The 22,572-nt window shown below is 38.6% G+C and overlaps 1 protein-coding gene across 2 annotated transcripts in view; it reads right to left on the bottom strand.

Moving 5' to 3' along the window:
* Positions 1 to 22,572, bottom strand: part of LOC106065025 (high affinity cAMP-specific and IBMX-insensitive 3',5'-cyclic phosphodiesterase 8B-like) — a 213,708-nt gene that overhangs the window by 82,494 nt on the left and 108,642 nt on the right. For both annotated transcript variants that reach the window (XM_013223770.2, XM_056018355.1), the window contains 2 exons: positions 12,643 to 12,699; positions 612 to 808 (listed from right to left, as the gene is read on the bottom strand). In XM_013223770.2, coding sequence (XP_013079224.1) covers positions 612 to 808; positions 12,643 to 12,699 — 254 coding nt within the window. The remainder of the gene's footprint in view (positions 1 to 611; positions 809 to 12,642; positions 12,700 to 22,572) is intronic.

The following is a 22,572-nucleotide window of genomic DNA, read 5'->3' as shown; positions in this document are numbered from 1 at the left end:
ACGTTACTTCAAAAAAGAAGATGATTACGTCCTACGCGTCATGCGTATATCTTATTATTTGAAGGAACGTCTGTGACGTATAAGATAATGACGAGAAACTGTCTTAAAACATCGAGTTAGAATGTATTGATGAAAAGCACACATGCATGTGTTGTCATCCACAAGGAATAAAATGTTCATAGCTTCAGCTTGATCCGAGAATGTTAAGCAGGGGAGATAACGCGCAAAAGATTTGTACCAGACGGATACAATAAGTTAATATAAGATATGTAAAAAAAAGTATTTTGCGCTGAACATAATTGTGTTATAAATTTTGCGGATAGTGGTGAGCTGGACATTAAATAGTAATGGACCTCATTGACCAATCGTAAACAAACAACAATTAGCCACGTGGTTCTCTATCTCTTCTATACAAATTACGTTATCCATAAAGGCTGTCACGTGATACGATTTTTTTTCCCCATTGTTTTATCAATATTATCACGTGGCTAAATGTTTGTTTACGATTGGTGAATGAGGTCCATTGTGCATCATCCAGAGTTGGGTGGCAGTTGCAGATACAATTGTATTATATAATTAGCTTTGCTACTGTAGCTAAAAGATGCACTGACCTGCACAAAGCTTCAGCATCAAGTCCGTTGTGTACAGACATTCGGGCGTCGACTATGACGACATCATAGTGGTACTTGAGGAATGTCTCCAGGGCGTTCTCTGAGGTGCTGGCAATCGTGCAGCGGTAGCCCAGCTTCTCGGCTGCCCACCAAAATCCGTCAGACTGCCCATCTTCTTTGGCGAACACCAACAGAACCTGCAGGGGAAAGTACATATACGGTATGAAACACACATCAGTCAGTAAATGATGCATTTAAAGCAACAGAATACGTATTAGAACCAGCTTCTTGAAGTTTGACTATCGGCTCTCTGAAGATGTTTAACATATTTCTGTACGAAGATAAAGACACAATAGCCCAGAGGAACAAACTTGCCCAGAGGAACAAACTTGCCCAGAGGAACAAACTTGCCCAGAGGAACAAGCTTGCCCAGAGGAACAAGCTTGCCCAGAGGAACAAGCTTGCCCAGAGGAACAAACTTGCCCAGAGGAACAAACTTGCCCAGAGGAACAAACTTGCCCAGAGGAACAAGCTTGCCCACAGACATCCAGTAAGACACACCCGAACGCTATGCCACTCAGCTACAGGGAAAGCTAAATACATGAGACTGCGCTAAACAGAAATAATTTGTAAAAATATTTCTAATCGCACAGGTTTATTGCTGTTGGTCTAGCACAGTGTTTCCCAAACTTTTGACCAATGTGTACCCCTTTTCATAATTTTTGTAATGTTGAGTACCCCTCGCCCGCCCCCTCCCATTGTGTAGATACCTATTAACAGAGCATAATAGATGGGTATTTAAAAAAAAATCTGCCTAGTTAATGAGGTGCCACGCGTTCCCCCTCCTTCCCGTTCCCCTGGGGGTACACGTACCTCACTTTGGGAAACACTGGTCTACAATCTAGATCTATTACAAATTTAATTTCATGACTGATCCAAACTAACAATTACACTTCGCTTTGTTTTGTAAAAAAAAGCATTTTTAAAATGTTTTTCATGTTTGTTGTATTGCTTGGAATTCTCTCCCTTTTCCAGTAATTTTACCACAGAGCTCTATTAAAATTAAGACTATCGTAGATAACTATTCAAAAGTCAAAGGTTACACAGAAAAGAAAACCTGAGACCGCGCTATTAGAATCCAACTTTCAACATTTATTGGACATGGCAGAAAACCTAAAAATAGAAAGTGTTCATTGGTGTATCCGGTTGATAAAAGTTTTTTTGAAAACACTATAAAAGTAAAATTCTATGTATATTTGAGCACAGCAGAATCAAGGTTTTAAGCTTTTCTATAAATAACTTCTATTTAGTTGGCAATGTTAATTCGCCTCCTTCCATATTGCTTAGTTGATCGTGACGACCTCCAGTTAAATTTATACGTGATCGGTGTGCTTGGCTAATTTACATTTATGAAATAATAGACTGTTATGCACTATATGCTTTTTACATTAGTGCACTAATACGCGGTTTGGCTGTGTAGGTCGAAGATATTCTGATGAAACCACGAGGTGGTCTGTCGTCATTCAAGTTGTAAGTAAAGATGTGGGAGCTGAACAAGTGATAGACGAGTGACGGAACGACGTGTATTTAGATTGAGATTGACATCTTGTTTCACTGATCATTTCACTGGTGTTTCTACACACATCTACGTTGAAATTGAAAGCTGTGTAGAGGCCTATATTTGAAGATAAAAGATTCTGTTTGGTGTATAATAGAAGGAGTCTGTTCCAGCTTAGTTCAAGTTATGAATTAAATGCACATGATTCGTTTAGTTCTATTAGATTTATGGGACAACAAATCACGACAGAGTATCAACACTGATTATATAAACATTAACTGGAAATTCTATCTATATCCATATCCATACATATGTCACATATGCACACATGCAGAAAGAGGTTAGAGAGAGAGAGAGAAAACAAACAAACTAGGAGATTGAGAGAGCGAGAAAGAGGAAAGGGAGAGAGAGAAAGTGTCAGAGAAAAGAGAGAGAACGAGGAGACTGAGAGAAAGTGAGAGAGAAAAAGAGAAAAGCGAGAGAAAGAGATCAAGTAGGAGAGAACGAGGTGATTGAGAGAAAGAGAGAGCAGGAAGGAGAGAGTGAGATTAGAGACTCTAAATAAACATATTCCCTTCTCAGTCTATTTCTGGCTATGAAGACAATCCCGTCCATTGTTTCTTTCTGAAATCTTGCACTTAACTTCGAAAACTAAATGAACAGCGGATCTTACCCTAAGTTTAAGCGTACCCCATTTATATGCCGGGTGGGCATTGCGCAGTTCTCAGCGCTTCCAGAATAACATGTAATTAATTTACAACAATAAAAGGTATAATCCTATTGATGAAGTGGTTTAAAATGGTGATGGATTGAAATAGGTGGAAGACGTATTGAATACAAAAACACCTATAACTTGAACCCTAAGGTTTGAGAAACACTGGACTCGAAAATGAACTCTATATATAAATAGAAAAATATTTTAACAACATCATTTGGACAACAGTTTTCATTTTGGCAAGATAAATACGGTATGGCGCCCACATGGTGTCAATTTTCTCACCGGGGCCGGCTCACAGCAGTCCACAGCCCAGGGAGATGGGGCGGGAGATAGTGGTAGAGAAGAATATAATGTCCCAGTTATCAAGAGGCATATTTCAACAACCTGACACACGGACACATTGTCAACAGAAGATTGGATCTACACATGTATGAGATGATTACATCACACACACAGGCGAGCATTGGCGAGGGAGAGAAAGAAAGAGACAGAGAAAGAGAGGGAAACAGAGAAAAAACTTTGGCAACCAATAAATACAAAGAATGAAAGACAGAGAGAGAGAGAAATATATGAGAAACAAGGAATGAAAGGAAAAACGAAATAGAAAGAGAAGAAAAGAGAAAAAGAATAGAGAGTAACAGAGAGAAAGAGAGAAAAATGAAAGAGGGAAACAAAGAGAACAAAAAGTGAGAGAAATAATAAAATAATAGGGAGAGAAAAACGAGAAGGAGAAATTAATAGATAAATAGATAGATAGACAGACAGACAAACAGACAGACAGACATATATATATATATATATATATATATATATATATATATATGTACATAGATAGATAGATAGATAGACAGACAGACAGACAGACAGATAGATAGATAGATAGATAGATAGATAGATAGATAGATAGATAGATAGATAGATAGATAGATAGTGGATAGATCGAAAGCTTGTCAGATTAATTGATGGGCAGATTGAGATGTACTAAATAGTATGCTCGGCCTAACACCAGCCCCCTAACCCTAACCCCGCATTTCTTCCCGCCAAATGTCAGACCAGTGGTCTAATCAATTGTTGTTTCAATATTGTCTTCCTCCAGGTCTTACAAGGGCTGAAGACTTTCTCCTTGAGACCCAAACGTAAGCCGTCTGCTACTCACTATTGATCTGAGAATCAACGTCAGCTTTACCGATAGACAGCTCGTGGGATCAACCTTTGACCTTTAAGAACACCGCGCTATAGTCTTTGAAAAGGTTTAATTGAGAATTTTACTGTAAACATGCTCAGAATGACACAATTTTGATATAGCGAAGAGTTTTAACAACTTTGTATATTTTACTGTTGATCAGAGTTATTTATCTTAACTTTTCAATTAAGTTTTCAGGGATGAAAAAAGCTGTATAAGTACTTGCAAAATTATACGTTGAAGTTTCTAGTTTTAAATTACTAAGGTCTAGTTCCCCAATCAAGCCAGGGTAGAAGAACTAGACTTCAATCCCAATGTGGCAATAATAACTAGAATAATAGCTAGAAGTTCGTTTATATGGGATATTTCTAATCTAGCCAATGAACCAATTTTGCCATTTCTCTTCTTTCTTCCTCTTCTACTTTTGCAATTTCTCTTCTTTCTTCCTCTTCTACTTCTGCAATTTCTCTTCTTTCTTCCTCTTCTACTTTTGCAATTTCTCTTCTTTCTTCCTCTTCTACTTTTGCCCTTTTTCTTCTTTCTTCCTCTTCTACTTTTGCCCTTTCTCTCCTCCTCTTTCACTCTAGCATCTCTTCCCTCGTTCTGTCTTTATTAACAACTCACTCGTCCAATTCTTCTCTCTGGTAGCCTAGACTCTTCCCACGTTTCGTATAGTTTTAGTATGTCGCTGTATGCTTTTTGAGCCATCGTATGGACGTAGGTTTGTTTTAAGAACAGTCTTAGTTAATAGTTGAATAGTTAATTAGTTTCAATTTTCCCAGCTCTTTATTTCACGGCCGTATTTCCATTCAGCCGGAAGATAATAGGTAAACAACTCTCCTAGTTCATGTCAAAGGTTTGACACGTCAGTAGTGCTACTAGTATAATCAAATAGTTAAACCTGTCAAGTTGTTGACACCATTGCTGCTCCATCATTGTTGTGAACTCCTAGCTTGGCTTAGACATGACACATAAACGTACAATAATTGAAAGAGACAGCTAGAGATGAATTAATAACAGAATATAACTTTAATAAAAGTCATCAGGATAACTGTAAGACAACGCATCAAATGTTAACTATTAACTATTAAATATGCATAATTTTGAAAACTGACTTCTATATTACCTATACAATACGACTTAGGCTTCAAACTCAGGCCTCTGACAACAATAACAAAACTCCAAGCGCTGTCACTCTGTCCCAACCAATGGACCAATGAAATAATAATAAATAAACATAGAATTCTTTTAATCTTACACCCAAGATTCTATCGAGTGTTGTTTAAAATACTATATACAAATACAATCACTACAGTCCCTTTATCTTTGTGTCTAAGTATTTGATTAGATTTTGTTTTTGTATTTGAAGATTATGGTTCAGTGTTTTATGTATGATTGCTACATTACTTTTGGGTCTTCTGTCCTGAAGGCTTTGTAAATTTAGTGATTTTACTAAAGGTGTTACTCTAGTAAAATGTGATTATTTGCTTGCTATGAATCTCAATGCTCTATTTTATATCTGTTCCAGTTTCTAAATGTTTTCTTGACTTTAGGGGCCCCAGAGAATGCATATTCTATTATTGGCCTAACCAAGGTTAAATAGCTTGTTTGATTTGTAGAAATTTCTTTTAATAAACCCTAATGTTTCGCTTGATTTTTTTTTAATGATTTCATAAATATGGGGATTCCAAGGTCATTTTTCATTGAATATAACACCTAGTTTTTAGTCTATGTAACTGGTTTACCATAAATAAAACAAGTGGTACTTATTTGTTTTAGTGGGGTTTTTTTTGCTACTCTAAAAATTGACAGAGGTTCCCCTGATCGAGGCCTTGATCTCTATATTGCCATATCTTGTGTCTATTGATATTTCTGAGATAGACAATGTGATATATTCTGACAAGAAGAAGCTTTCCGGATTTCATTGTTAGTTGATTATGTCACTAACAAACCTGTTGCTATTGGCAACAAACTACAAGGCTTATTAGGCTGAATTATGTAGAGATATTTTTTATTCAATCAGTGATATTGACTGGGCCTCATACTAGTAAAGCATGAATATGCAGTGGCGTAGCTAGGGATTTGGCTAGCCCTCTTTAGGGCCCCAGAATTGTGACATTCGACATCATGACATGAGATAATGGCGTAATATTTAATGTTAAAACAAATTTCAGACACTCATTTGGGGGCCCCCCATCAAGTTGGGGCCCGGGGGATTTAAAAAAAATCCCCTCACCCTAGCTACGCCACTGTGAATATGACATGTGGGGGCCCGGGTAATTTTTACAAATTTCCCCCACCCTGGCTACGCCACTGTGAATATGACGTGAATATAGCATTGAGAAATGAGTAGTTAATTTCGCGTCTCGACTTCATTATGATCTCCCCTTCTTATTTATCTGATTTTGTTTTGGACTCTCATGTGTATGTTTCATTTTTTAAAAAAAAGTGCCCCTTTCTGACCTTGCGATCTATACGCCGAATGATGAAAAGGTCTTGCACAACGACCAACCGACTTTACTTTTCCACAACTAATGTCAGGTACAGGGTGGACATAGCGGAGCCCAAAGATCTTGTAAGTAAAAATCCCACTCATCACGAGAATTCAAACCCGGGACCCCCGGTTCGGAAGCCAAGCGCTTTACCGCTCGGCCAACGCGTCTTTCATTTAGATTGTTATTAATGTTGTCAAGTCTTTGAATGTATTCCTTTTTAATGTTTACCTTTTCTCTCTTACACATTAACGCACAAACACACACACACACACAGTCTTCATTTGTTTATTTATTGAAGTTATATTCTTTAATCACGATTTGACTTACAATAAGATACTGATAGACAGAAACTCTATGCCATGCAAGTCCTGTTTTTACCTGCACAACATTAGAGTATTTAGTTAACAAGTCTCTTTATCTAAATTAGATTTTTGTTTAAGTTCAGTTCAATGTTTTATTTTTTTTCTCTTAGTAAAAAAAAAAAATTAGCTATAAAGACTATAAATAGCAGCACTTGAAAGGTCAATAGTCAATTAGGGTTATTTTTAGAACCAATTCTTACCCTTTGATTCTATATATTGACCACAAATGTTCATCTTTGAGTCTATTTTTAGAAGCAAGCTTGAACTGTACATTGATCGCTTCATAAAAAGTCGAAATAAAAGCCGAAATAATAATAAGACGAAGATAGAGGATGATTGCAGAATTCTACGTGCATAGGAAGACCCGGCTGTGACCTATCTGGCTCCACATGAGGTACAAGAAGCCGGTGAATCGATTTGGGTTTAAAAAAAAATGCTCTTCTGTATTTGGAGAAATGTAAATAATCCTTGAATCCATCTTTATAAAACCCAAACTTTAGAATAGTTTAAAGCTATTTCACCCACAGACCTTTATATATTATATCTAGACTGGACATGGGGATCTTGTAGCACTACAAAATTGTCGTCATAAACTTTTTAAAAAAGCTGCAACAAGACGTTGTAAAGTAATTATAAGAATTTTTTTTTTCATCCCTTACCTATGTAATATTTAATTTAATGTTTAGATCTAGATCTAGTTATTAAACATCGAAAATAAGAGCACTCTCGTCTCATAATTACTATTTTGCAATTTTTAGGTACATACAAACAAAATCAATGTATTTAAATGTACATAAGATGACTACAACATGGGCGTAGCCAGGATTTTTTTTCGGGGGGGGGGGGTTTAGGGGGGGATTTTTTCTCCCCCCCGCCCCCCCCCCTTCGCGAAAAAAATATTTGTATATATGTATGTGTGTGTGTGTGTTCATAATCTTTACTACATTCTGACCCTTCATTCTTTTGGAAGACGTTTATTGTGCCCTAGAATAGGTTCTTCCTGGAGTTAGTGGAAAAATTGTTGACTCCCCTCCATTGCCAGCAAGGGGCTCTGGGGGAGCTCTAAGAGCTCACCCTAGAGCGGGGCGGAGCCCCGCCGCCAAGCACTATTTCTGGCATAGAATGTCAACAAAATGCATATTCTGAGGTATCTACAGTGCATTTTCCTGCTATTAAAAAGTCTTATCTCAAAAATGTATGTGCTATTTTTACTGACTAAGACCCTGCCGCGCCGTTCGGCGCATTTGCCGTCAAGCTGTTTCCACAAAAATCTGTCACTGGTAATTTCTGAAGCCTCTTCCCACCTGCTCCGAGGACCTCCATGAATGTGTGGCGCCAAGTTGTACTAGGATGTCATCGCAACTCTTATTATGCGTAATTTATTTTGTCGGAGAACATGTCCCGCAAACCTCCTGCGACGCTCTGTCACAATTTTACTAAGGGGTCGACTCCCAGTTCCGCATAGGATTTCCTTGATTTAGACTCGATCTCAATAACTAACTCCTAAAATCTGTCTTAGCCATCTTTGTTGAGCCACATTTAGTGTTTTTCAATTTCGGCAGATGACTATTCACTGCACTTTATTAATGGAGCCCAGCCACTGGTAGAAATGTAACCTCTCGTGAATACGCTCTTGCAATTGGGTGACTGTAGTTTGCATTAGATTTTATATCGAAAGGTGAAGTTTTATCGTCAAAATCATCTGTTAGAGGTTTTAAACTAAAAATCTCAGGACTTTGTTGTAGTTTTTTTTAAATTCAAAACACCAATTTAGCTACGATCATAGAATTTGGTAACTGTAGTTTGCTTTAGAGTAATATTGAAGATAGAGGTTTTACACCTCAAAACGCTCTGTAGGGGGATTTTAAACTCAAAACCATCTGGAGGAAAGGAGTTTAAACTCAAAACCCTCAATTCGCTTGGCTACGATCAAATAATTTTAGTGTGTAATTTGCTTTTTTTTTATATTGAAGAGGTATTTTTTAGCATCAAACCGTTGTGAAAGGGGGTTTAAACTCAAAACCCATATGGCTACGCTCTTAGATTTTAGAGTGTGTAATTTGCTTTTTTTTTTTTTATTGAAGATGTATTTTTTTGCTTCAAACTCCACTGGAGGGGAGTTTAAACTTAAAACTGAGTCAAAACCTATTTAGCTACGATCATAACATTTTGAGTGCATAATTTGCTTTTTTTTCCATATTAAAGAGGGGGTCTATCGTAAATTTTGGAGGGGTTTTAAAATCAAAATCTTCCTTAACTGTGCACTTGGAATTTGGGGATTATCGTTTGCATTTTTTGTGTGTTTTGTTTTATAGAAGAGGGGGATTTAACTGCAAAAACCCCTGGTAGGGGGTTTTAAACTCAAAACCCCTGTTAGGGGTTTTAAACTCAAAACCCCCTGGTAGGGGTTTTAAACTCTAAACCCCCTGGTAGTGGTTTTAAACTCAAAACCCCTATAGCTGTGCTGGGGCAAGTGATGGTTTAGTATTAAAATCTCACCTAAAATTAACAAAATCAAAGCAAAAAAACATGTCACTAAAGTCCGTCTTCCCCCCCCCTCCGTGGTAGGGGGTTTCAAACTCAAAACCCCCTGTTAGGGGGTTTCAAACTCAAAACCCCATGGTAGGGGTTTTAAACTCAAAACCCCTTTGGCTGCGCTGGGGCAAGTGATGGTTTAGTATTAAAATCTTACCTAAAATAAAGAAAATCAAAGCAAAAAATCAGTCACTTAAGTCCGTCTCCCCCCCCTCGGGGGGGGGATTTCATTTCGGGGGGGGGGGGGGGGGTTTGAACCCCAAACACCCCCCCCTGGCTACGCCCATGGACTACAATCAATAGACGTGAATAATTTCGATCTAGAATTTGGAAATGGTATCTTAGTGTAAGCTAACAGGAAATGCCTTTATTTCATGAATTTGCGTGAATATATAGTTCTGTGATTAATACATAATCTACCTTTATAGGTCTGTGAGCTGATCAATCGTGGATAAGAATTTGCTTCCGTTTTCCAGTCTAGATAAAATATATATATAGGTCTGTGATTTCACTTTTATAGAATGTTTATATTAATATAAACTTTCTTTTTCCAAAGGAATCTATCGATCTTGATTGATATTGATTGATGTTCTCATATTTCTTAGCACATAGATGTTTAATGTAACACTGCTTCAACTAGACATTTTAAAATGCTGCTATTACGAGTCTTCCTGTCTTTCTGGTGATACCGTTTTTTTAAACTGATTGTCCATTAGTGAGATTGTCCACTTGCGATCGATCCTGATCCCCTATCTGGTCACGTGGTGTCCTACCCGTTCCCCTTACACGATCCCATATCTATTGCCTCATTATTGCCTAAGAGGTCAGCTGCCTATTGACCTTTCATCCCATAAATGATCACGTGTTTACAGAGTCATCCTCTACCATTAATCCACCCCCACCCTCCACCTCACATGCTTAAAAGAGTTCCCATTTCAAAATTTGCGATCTACATGGAAAATGATGTAACCAACCGTTTAACTGAACCCAAGACATTTCAGGCACCCAATACAGTTGGGTGGACTCAGGGACATTACAAAAATCACGAAGCTCAAAATGCCAGTCTTCACCAGGATTTGAACTCGAGATTCCTTAGTTCAAAACTCAACGGCTTTATCATTCTAGCCATCACGCTCCGATGCCAAGCTTTAGCTAAAGGTTGAATTTGGATTTTTGGACAAATATTTACTCGAACTGGTTTTGAAAACAAAACTTTAATGACGAAAATGGGCCCTCGGAAAACGAGAACAAATCCAAAGAATTAGTTTCATGTTCTTTTACTTGTCAATGTCATTGTTGTACTTGGCGATTACGTGGTCACTTGTCTATTTCCCATGACCTCTACGAGGTCAATCATCTACTGCCCCATGGTATAAAACTTATTTTTGTGAATTCATCACATTAACAGTTTCAAAAAAGAGCATCAACAGAGTTTATTAGTATAGTGGTTCTCATACGTTTATGACACATCGACCCCTGAATATAGTCAAAACTTGCAGACGGAACACTAAGTGAGAAAGCTGCATAAATGCGTACTTTATAAATTACATGTGTAGAAAAAAATAGAATATTTTGTTAAAGGAGTGAAGTTGAAATTATAATTTTTGTTGAAAATGAAAGTTTAAACAAGGTCACAAAGACAGTTTGTGTGGAAATTAATAACTTGAAGGAGGTTGGTGAGATTTAATAAGTGTATTTAGATCAATGTCTCGCTCAATGTTTGTAAGTATTTAGATCAATGTCTCGCTCAATGTTTGTAAGCATTTAGATCAATGTCTCGCTCAATGTTTGTAAGCATTTAGATCAATGTCTCGCTCAATGTTTGTAAGCATTTAGATCAATGTCTCGCTCAATGTTTGTAAGCATTTAGATCAATGTCTCGCTCAATGTTTGTAAGTATTTAGATCAATGTCTCGCTCAATGTTTGTAAGCATTTAGATCAATGTCTCGCTCAATGTTTGTAAGCATTTAGATCAATGTCTCGCTCAATGTTTGTAAGCATTTAGATCAATGTCTCGCTCAATGTTTGTAAGCATTTAGATCAATGTCTCGCTCAATGTTTGTAAGTATTTAGATCAATGTCTCGCTCAATGTTTGTAAGCATTTAGATCAATGTCTCGCTCAATGTTTGTAAGCATTTAGATCAATGTCTCGCTCAATGTTTGTAAGTATTTAGATCAATGTCTCGCTCAATGTTTGTAAGCAGCTACCGCAAGTTTCCGAGAGCGAAAATTTCTAGTGGGTTTTGATGAGGCTCATAAGGGCACTAAATCCTCGTCATAGGAAAACGGGAAAGCACACAGCAACGTCTTCACAATAACCCGTAAATGCAGGACGTAAACTTGAAACCTTTTTTGTGGTCTCCTTGTTCAAACATCATCATCATCATCATCATCAAACTCCATTTGAGTGAGGGCGTGAGAGGCTCAAATCCTCTCTTGCAAAAGCCCTGGACAGAAACTCTGCTGTCTTGCGTAGTGCATAAATGCCGCCATACAGGTCGAGAATTTTGGGTTTCCCAGGCCTGTCAAGACGGAGATCAGCAAGTCTGGGGCAGTCAAACAGAACATGAGGCACGGTTTTCTCTTCTTCTGTTCAAACATCGATTTTAAGTTCCTCGATCGCATACACTGGCTTTCAGCGAAGAAGTTATTTTAATCGTATAAAATTTTCCTCTTTCTGCGGACCCCCTGCGGACCACAGTTTGAGAAGCACTGTATTAGTAAACATAAATTTTGTCAGTCAATACTGAAATCTAAACCCACGTACTCCTCAAACGTTCATTCTTCATAGTAAGTACTTAATTCTGTCTGAAGTAAAAAGGTCCCCATTCCAGACCTTGCGATCTATAGGGCAGATGATGTAAAGGTCATCTGTTTCTGTGGCCTACGGCTAAAGAGGGCGTCATGTGTCCAGGCACAAAGACCAACCGCCTTTACTTTTCCCCAACTAATGTCAGGTACCCATTAGAGCTGGGTGGACACAGAGGCGCCCAAAGATCCCGAAATTAAAATATACAGTCTTCCCCAGAATTCGAGCCCGCGACCTCCGGATCGGAAGCCAAGCGCGCTATCGCTCATCCACCGCGCCCCCCTGTGTGAAATACTTTTTAGTGTACTCACTGATCACAAGCCAATGTGTGCTCACTAAAACCAACAAAGAAAGAGATAATCTACTTACAGACATTGCCTTCTGATTGAGTAGCATCGGGCCGAATCTGACGTCACGCTCTACATTCTGAAAAAAAAAAGAACAAATAAAACATTTGACATTAAAATGCAAGTGAATTAAATAAACCTGATTTGTGAACCAGGCGACAGAATCGGTGCTCTGCCTTTTACGGTCAAGTAAAGTAAAAAAAAGTAACGTTCCCCTTTCAGACCTTGCGATGTATAGGGCAGATGATGTAAAGGTCTTCTGTATCTACAGCCAACGGTTAACGAGGGTAACCATGAGACCAGCACAACGACCAACCGCCTTTACTTTCCCTAACTAATGTCAGGTATCTGTAGAGATGGGCGTGCTGAAAATCCAGAAGTTTTAAAAAATCCCATGTTTCATCAAAATTGAAGCTCTGGACCTGCTATTGACATAGTTACCGATTTTTAATCAATAGACAAAGGTCTAAACTAGAGTATATCTGGCAGGTAAATAAGTAAAGTTTCCCTTTCAGACCTTACGATCTATGGGGCAGATGATGTTAAGGTCATCTGTTTCTATGACCAACGGTTAACGAGCAGAGTGTCACGTGGCCAGCACAACGACCAACCGCCTTTACTTTCCCCAACTAAAGTCAGGTACCCATTAGAGCTGGGTGGACTCAGGGACGCCCGAAATTCAAAATACCAGCCTTCACCGAGATTCGAACCCAGGACCTCAGGTTCAGAAGCCGAGCGCTTAACCACTCAGCCACCGCGCCCCACATATCTGGCAGGAATAAATCTGTATTACTGTCTGTATGTGTTAAGAGTGTGCACATATAGACATACACAATGACAAAATTATTGAAATTGAAAAGTGGAAACGTATCAAATTTAGGAAACAATTATTTTTTCCAAAGAGATGATGCTATTCAACACACCACCACATTTAAAACGTATTCAGGCCGAAAATAGTATTATAGCCATTATGCTATTCGTGAGACGTAGAGGAAGACCAAAAAGAACATGGCGACGCAGTATTCTAGAGGAAGCCGAGAGGACCGGAAAGAGCTGGGAAGCCATCAAAAAAACTAGCAAGAAACGGTGGAGAATGGCGTTTTTTTGCTGAGGCCTATGTTCCACGAGGAACTAAAAGGAATGATGATGATGAATTATGCTATTCAACTGTCATCCCTATAGAGCAACCAAAGTACAGACACAAGCATAGTCATCATCTGCACACCTTTTATCGCATCGCCTATGAACAACACAAGACACAGATATTTTACAAAGAGAATTAGATGAATGACAGAAATGGGAATCAAATTGGAGCATGTCTTTCCACCCAGAAAAATGTCAGTTGTTAAGAGTAACAAAAAAACTAAAACAAATTAATTCCACTTATCTTATTCATGGCAAACCAGTAACACAGACTAAAAACGCAAAATACCTAGGTGTTATAATAAATGAAAAACTGTCATCGAATCCACATATTGATGAAACTATAAAAAAATCAAACAAAGCATTAGGATTTATTAAAAGAAATTTCTATAAATCAAATAAGAACATAAAACTAAAATGTTATTTAACCTTGGTTAGGCCAATAATAGAATATGCATCCTCCGTTTGGGACCCCTCAACTCAAGATAACATTAAGAAACTGGAACAGACACAAAATAGAGCAGTGAGATTCATAACAAACGAATATTCACTCTTAACCAGAGTAACACCTTAGTAAAATCACTAAATTTAGAAAGCCTTCAGAACAGAAGACTTAAAATTAAAGTAGCAATTATACATAAAACACTGAATACTCTGAAAGACACAAAGATAAAGGCACATTCCTCGTCCCATATGCTAGGACAAATTTGTACAAATACTCCTTCTTCCCTAGTGCTATTAGAGCATGGAATGGGTTGCCTGAGCTAGCCAGGAAAACCAGTGATTTGGCAGAATTTAAGTCATTGGTTAATATGCATGACTAAATGCATGACGCGTAGGACGTAATCATCTTCTTTTTTGAAGTAACGTCTGTATTACATAAGATAACTTACTAGTGAAACCACAAGGCCGGTCTGAAGTGGGGTAGTTGTGGGGGTCGTAGGCAGTAAATAGATGTGTGATGAGATTTACTGCGATGGTTATCAATTACTTAAAAGTGTAACGAATTTCTAAAAAGTTCAAACTAAATATATCTATGTTCAAATACACTGTCAAACACATTAATTGAGCAGACGAGACCGAGGCGAGCAAAATCCACACACAGATGTAGGTCAAACACTGTCCAAATAGGAATACCTCTACCCCCTTTCTTTCCCCCTCCCTCTCGAGTTTCCCAGGATCTCTAGTCCGCAGCCTACAGCTTCATTTGCAAGTTTGTGATCGTAAGATTAGCCGAGTTGTGACTTGGTCGTTTGTCTATTCAACACCTGTCATCAATAAACCACCTCCTGAAACGCTGGGCTACCGACGTTTGGGGGGGGGGGCTTCTACCTGCTCTCTCCCTCACCTTTCCCTTCCCCCCCCCCTTTTACCTCCTGGGCTTGTTTCAAAATCAACGATTAAATGTCTACTGATTTATATGTCAATAATCTCTTGATGTGTTATGAGTCACAAAATCGGCTTCTCGGGTCACTATTGAACAAGAATCTAAATAAATTAGCTGTTGAGAGTGAGAAAATTCAATATTTCGATTGGACTGGAGTTTTTATTTAAAAAAAATCCATTTTACATAATGACTAAAGATAAGAATATAATTTATAATTTTGGCCGCTGCAATACATTTTCCTTTTAAATGCTGAATGTTTCTGATGTTACAGGTCTATAGTTTTTAAGAATGTGAATAAATGATTTATTTAAAATCAACAAATTTGTGAGCTTAATTGCTATGTACGACAATTACTTTCATTGCAACATGGTAGAAACTTTCTATTGTTAAAGGCCATCTAGCTAATCCAATAAACTATGCCTTTTCTTATGAATGTATTTTCTGTTAATGTTGATATTGTTATTGATGTAGATATTGAGGTTGATACTGATGTGATGAAGCTAATGATGAAAATGGATGTCTGTGTTTTTGTGAACATTTTGAAATCGATTACAAGTTTTGTTTCTCCCACTTTCCAATCTAGAATCAAGTTGAAACGTTGCACAATTATTCATAGTGTCCATGACTATACATGATTCAATAAAAATGAAATCGAACGGGCCTGCCATAGAAGGAGGTTCTATCCAAGGCACCCGGGAGACAGAGGCACACGACAGAGCATCATGGCGTCGCGCTGTGAAAACTGGCGCACAGGTTGCTGAGGAAAAAAGAACAACGCTGGCAGAAGAAAAACGCCAGAGAAGAAAAGCAAGGCAAACGACACTAGCCCCAGCTGGAATAACCTGCCCAGTGTGCGGCCGAACATTCCGGGCTCACATAGGTCTCACCAGCCACATGAGGAGGCATAAAACCCCAGTGCAAAGCCCTCAGCCCCCTGGATGACAAAGTGGTCATCATCGAACCACGATGGACGAACTATAGATCCAAGGCAAGAGACAGAGAGGAATGAATAGAGACGGTCGACTAATCTTGTATGGTGCCCCAACAATCCAACAGACTAAGGGATAGGTTAAAGGTAGCCAATTAGCTAATCAATTAGTGGTAATTCATTAAATTTGTTTTGTATATAAAAAGGAGTTACACCTTGCAATATTGAGAGATAAGATAAGATAAGAGATAAGAGTTAATAGATTAGATAAGATAATTTTTATTGATCCAATCAAATGGAAATTTAGTTTGGCTACAATTGACAACCTCAGCGTAACTACTGTAACAATAACATTATAGATGCAAATACGAACAACATACACACACGAAACACATACACACTCACAACCAGAGCTTTATGAAGTAGACGTCTATGAACTTCTCGATGATGACAGATGATCTTGTAACACTCTGACCGACAGTGGGATGAAGGAGTTTTTAAATCTTTCTGTTTTAGTTCTAATGGAAAGGAGACGACCACTTCGTTCAGATCTTATGTAACAGTGGTTTGATGGGTGCAGGTTATCTTGTGTCTTATATATAGTAGGGATTTTGCGGTTCTTCCCATTAGATAAGCTTTGCATATTGAGAAAAGTATGTCTTTATGTTTTGCTTGTTTTAAACTACAGATATGTGATCTTTTTTTTTTTTGGCTTACTTTTAATGTTGAACATTTTTTAACCATTTCTTTTGTGTACAGCAGTGATGCCCAGCCTAATTCGACCTGCGGCCATTTTTATTTCCGATACTCGTGTCGCGGGCCACATGAACAAAAACGATATTGAGCTGAAATCCGTAGATCCTCTGCTTCATTAATTATTAGGATATTTGAAATGTATCTTTTTTCCCCGCGTCAGAAGATGACTTCGTTTCTCTACTTAAAATATCAGCAAGATTGGGCTTCATTTCTGTGCTTAGAATATGAGCAACATTGTAGCTAGCTTTACATCCGAGTCATTTTCCTGTCTCTTTTTGGTAACTATTCCCATCAACCTTCCAATTTCTATTTCTTATTTTAACAATCTTTTATTCGCGGCTCAAATCAAGAATGCCGTCATATTTGTTTTCATAATGTCGTTTATATGTTGTTGTTGTTTTTTAAAATAGCCACACTTTCTGTATAAAACAAATATGTTGGCTTATATTCATGTTCCACACAAAAGTAAAGAACCGTGTCACTTTTCCTGGCAGAAAACGTACATTCTACACCCAGATACCTATTTAATCATAATAGGTACAAAATGTTAAATGTCATGGAACTTATCATCAGGAGAAAAATTGAGGGCCCTAAGCCCCTAACGTAAGTAAAGATATTTTTTTTTTTAAAAAGGGGGGATTTTCTACACTTTGTTTCGACGGGCCAGATGGACTCACGTCGCGGGCCGGATCTGGCCCGCGGGCCGTACTTTGGGCATCACTGGTATACAGCATTTATAGCATGCTCTCTGCGCTTTGTAGACCCGACGCAGTAACAGGGGAGGAGGGGGTATCTTATAGATTTCCATGCTGCTTATAGGAGCCCAGCTAGCACAACTCAGCTCAAGTAGTGATTCGAGCTCCACCCCCTTGATGGGTGCCAAGCGGTTTTAACCAATCGGCTATAGGTCCCATAATTCTTGAAACTACATTGACCACATATTTAATTAAATTTTTAAAAATCCATTTCATTTATTTCTGTCACAAGTTCTCCCAGTGTAATACCCCCACTCGGCTTCTCTTTCTGCTGGTCTAGCACAACGTAAGGACGCGCGGTGGCTGAGTGGTAAAGCGCTTGGCTTCCGAACCTGGGGTCCCGGGTTGGGATCCTGGTGAAGACTGGGTGGTTCTACTTTCGGGATCTTTAGGGCCTCTCTGAGTCCAAACAGCTCTAATGGGTGACATTAGTTTATATAAGTAAAGGCGGTCGGTCGTTGTGCTGGCCACCTGACACCCTCCGCTAACAGAAACAGATGACCTTTACATCAGCTGTCTCATAGATCAAAAGATCCGAAAGGGAAAGTTTAGGTTTTTAAAAAAAAAATTTGCACAGCACAGCCCTCTTAGTGCAGGTGTACTTGAGAAAAACACGCACTCACACACACACAAAGGGAAGAAATCCAATATTGCTCTCTCTCTCTCTCTCTCTCTCTCTATTGTGAGGAAATGAAATAAAATAACACAGTTATGTCACATGCCAAGATTAATGTTTGCATGTGTGTGCTGGTAATTTTTGTGTGTATGTGCTTATTTATGTGTGTATGTCTTCCACTTTCGTATTTTTTTTTAAACTCGAATGTAGCTAAATGTAAAATCCGTGTAGTTGGCAACAACAGCAAAAATAAAAATAAAAAGTGTCTGTCTCGGGAAATAAAATGTGTTTATTTCTTTAAGCATTAAGTAAGCGAAACCTAAAAAGAGAAAGTGAAACTAAAGATTGCCAACTTTTTAAAGTTAATGATCCACAAGTTAAAAACATCCCAAGTAGACTATCACATGTGTTCTAATAGGTACGGAAAAGAAGAAAACAGCTTATCTTATCTTATAAAATACAGACGTTACTTCAAAAAAAGAAGATGATTATGTCCCTAAGCGTCATGGATCTAGTCATGCATGTGAACCAATGACTTAAATTCTGCCAAGTCATTTTTACCTGACTGACTCAGGCAATTCATTCCATGCTCTAATAGCACTAGGGAAGATACAAATAAAACTTATTGAACGCTTGGATAAAAGCGCTCCATAATGGACGAGACCGCACTACAAATAGCGTTATTCTTGGGAATGCATGAGGCGCAGGTTCTAATCCTGGTGAAGATTGAGTTGTTTTTATTTTATTTCGGGATCTTAGGCGCGTCTGAGTCCACCCACCTCTAATGGGTACCATTAGTTGGGGAAAAGAAATGGCGGCTGGTCATTGTGCTGGCCACATGACACCCTCGTTAACCGTAGTACACAGAAACAAATGACTTTTACATCATCTGCCCTATAGACCACAAGGTCTGAAAGGGGAATTTTACTTTTTTCGGAATGCATGTATGGACAGTATAGGTTCTATAGAGGGACTGCTTATAGTTACAACATCTACGCCGGGCAGAGCTGGGGGGACGATGGTATGCAATCTTTTTCATGAGGTTCCCCGCTGAAATGCTTTAAAGACCAGCTTTGGCGACGACTTTCTTTAACTGGCATAGAAGAGAGCGCCTAGCAGTAGGCGGCTTCAGAGAGAGAGACAGCTGGAGATGACTTACAAATGCCGCGGGATTCACATTTATTACCGCGGCTCCCAGCCGCTTATAGCGAGCGGTCGGCACGGGTTACAGTGCGCTACCTAGGAGGCACGACCCAGCCCAGTAATGCTCACTGCCGTTGTGAAACCTTCAGACAGAACGTGGAGTAAAAGAGTTCCCGCCCCACTCCTGTCCTTTGAAAAAAATCCTTTCAGTAGGATAGAGGGATCGCGGCGCCTTCGGAGGTTCCCTACTAAAGAGACGAATGAATGTTAAAGTCTTGGTAACTTGAGACCCCAAAAATAAAATCTACTGTTTATGACAGGCGCAGATGACTAAAAAGAGAACTTACGTTCAAGGGTCTAGATCAGGGGTTCTCAACCTGTGGCGACCCCTTTGGGGGTCGATTGACAATTTGCCAGGGGTCGCCTAAGACCATCGAAAATATGGATTGTTGTTGTCTATTCTTCTTTTGCTGTATGTGTGTGTGTGGGGAGGGGGGTCGCGGCAGAGTGGGGGATTGTAAAAAGGGGTCGCCGAGCATAAAAGGTTGAGAACCACTGGTCTAGATTTAGGCAGAATAATTGGGTTGCAGCTGGGTCTTCATCTCCATGTAAAAAAAAAATGCACTCATCCTTGACCTTTGAACTCATTGACAAAAACTTATTAAATTTCAAATTAGTGAATCGAAGCTTTTAGGATTAAGGTGTGTGAGTTCTGGATCCCGGGTCGTCCCTAACTGGGGACTACATTTGTTTTTAGGAATCAAGCATGACCAGGTAAGTCTGTAAGATTTGTCTTCTAAAATAGTTTTGTATAGGATACCTAATGCCTAATAAGCTATAACAACTCTTTCAGTTCTTTTGCTTTAAAGTTTTAACATAAGAAAAAATTATTTTATTTTCCTTTTTTCCGCTTCCATCCTGGTCGTGCGCTATGGAGTGTCGTTCGGTCGTCTCGATGGACCTGGGTTCCTAACCTGCCCGCTGCCATCCCCAGTCGTCCTGCGGGAGGTTTGGACTAGGAGGTAAACTCTAAAGGAACATCAGAAACGTAAAAAAATTTTACAAACAAATATCTTGTTTCTCAGTCTGTCTGTCTGTCTGTCTCTCTCTCAATTTCTTTGTATGCGTCTGTCTATTCAACTCTATTCCTAGTTCCCACACCCTCTCTTCTTGCACATCACAACAAGACGGAAGACGCCCTTGATATTTCAAAAATATTGCAAAGGAAGCTTTCTGTTGACACCTTATTTAGAGAGAGGGGGGAGTGTGATGCTTGGGGGGGGGGTGATGGGGGCTGTTGTGTGGAGTGGGTAATGGACGAGAGAAAATAAGAATTCAAGATAAGGCAAGAGCATAGCAACAAGAGCGGGGGGGGGGGGGGGGATCCGGTGGAATCAATCTATTAAGCATTGCCCTAAACAGGGGGGATAAAGAACGCAACACATAAGAATGTAAATTTATTTCTTTTTATATAAAAAGGAATCTATAAAGATATGATTCCACTCGATCGCACACACGTGTAAACTAGTAGATTCGTAATTTACTAGTTACTGAAAATATAGGGAGAGCCTAGTACATACTAGAACGTTGAAACAATGCCAAATGATATACACTAGTTTACAGTTTCCTTTTCGGTAAATACACCAATGAATATAATTAAAATGTTGTGTGTTGTATTTTTGCCTTAGTGGTTCTGTGTGAAAAGAAAGAAATGCTAACCGTTTGACGTTATTGTGATATTTAAACATCAGAAGAGCGCTACTATTTGCCTGTTTTAGCTTTTAAAAAATGTCTAAAAAGTAATTTAGTTTAAACAAATAAATTTATGCAAATTTCAAGAACTCAAATAAAGACATGTTGAGAATTAAAAAAAAAAAAAAATAACTGTTAACGACACAATACATTATAAGTCAGTGGTATCTCCAGTCAGTGATACACAAAATACGGACCACGGGCCATATGACGTGTCTCAATCCGGCCCATCGAAAAGTCAGTACAAAGTGTAGAAAATCCCCCTCTCCTAAAAATAAAAAAAGGTTAAAAAAATGTATCTTAACCTACGATAGGGCTATGATAATTTCAGCAATGGATTGGTACCATGATCCTTAACACCCATGTGTTTATGAAATGGGAATGTAGAATCTAACAGGAAGAGAGCATGCATTTATTTTACTTTTTTATGGCTATGAAGACAACATATTTGATTTGTAAAGGATGTGTAAATGTTTTAAAAAAAGACAACATATAAAACGGTATTAGAAAACGAATATGACGGCTGTGACAAGAGGGATAATAAGGGTTGTTACTTTTTTTTTCAAGAAGAGTTAGTCCCCCTTTAATACATTATTTAAGTCTCAGTTCTTTTTTGTACCTTTTTCCTTCATGTAGCCCGTGACATGAGTGTCGGAAATTAAAATGGCCCGCTGGACGAATTAGGTTAGGCATCGCTGTCACATCATAAAACAGAGCGAAAAAAATATCTGATATCCAACTTATCTATGGTTGACAAGACCAAAAACCATTGGTCACCACTGACAGACAGACAGACAGACAACGCGTGGGAAACACAGAGGGACAGTACAACGACGTACAGTATAGTCCAAAAGTAGAAAAACATTATGTTCCAAAATGGAAAACAGCTTTGAGCACTTGCGTTGAAAAGTTTTAAAGACACAATAAAACTTAATTGCAAAGAATGTATTAGTCAATATAAGTGTATGCTTACATCAAAGTATATATTATTATTGACTGTCTACCTCCTTTTGGCCCACCCTGTGTTTACCATAACAACATACAAAAAAACAAGTCTAAATCTATATTTGACTTAGACCTACATTTAGTCTCTAAATATAGACACTCCTCTTAGCAGCAGGCCTCAGTATAAAAACATGGACAAAACACAACAACCTCCAGACATACAACGCGCCGTTAAACATTACCTTCGAGTGTACCTGCATCAGACGAAGCAGAATCGCAAAAGAACGTATGTATAAATTAAGGGGCGAGAATGAGTTCGTTCAAAACAATAGTTTCACAAGTCTCTTGCTTCCATCTCAGTTACCAGGCACATATTTCCTGACGTCGAGTTTCTTTTTTAACCATTTGTTATTCCAGAGAATTCTAAGTCTAAACCTCTCCGCACACACACGCTCACACACACACACACACACACATACTATTTGCCTATACATTACCTAGTTCTACTCTATTTCAATAACAACTTT

This window comes from Biomphalaria glabrata, chromosome 1 (assembly GCF_947242115.1).
Source record: "Biomphalaria glabrata chromosome 1, xgBioGlab47.1, whole genome shotgun sequence".
In the NCBI taxonomy this organism is placed as follows: domain Eukaryota; kingdom Metazoa; phylum Mollusca; class Gastropoda; family Planorbidae; genus Biomphalaria; species Biomphalaria glabrata.
The sequence above is the reverse complement of the archived record's forward strand: the minus strand, read 5'-3'. Positions and strand labels throughout refer to the sequence as shown.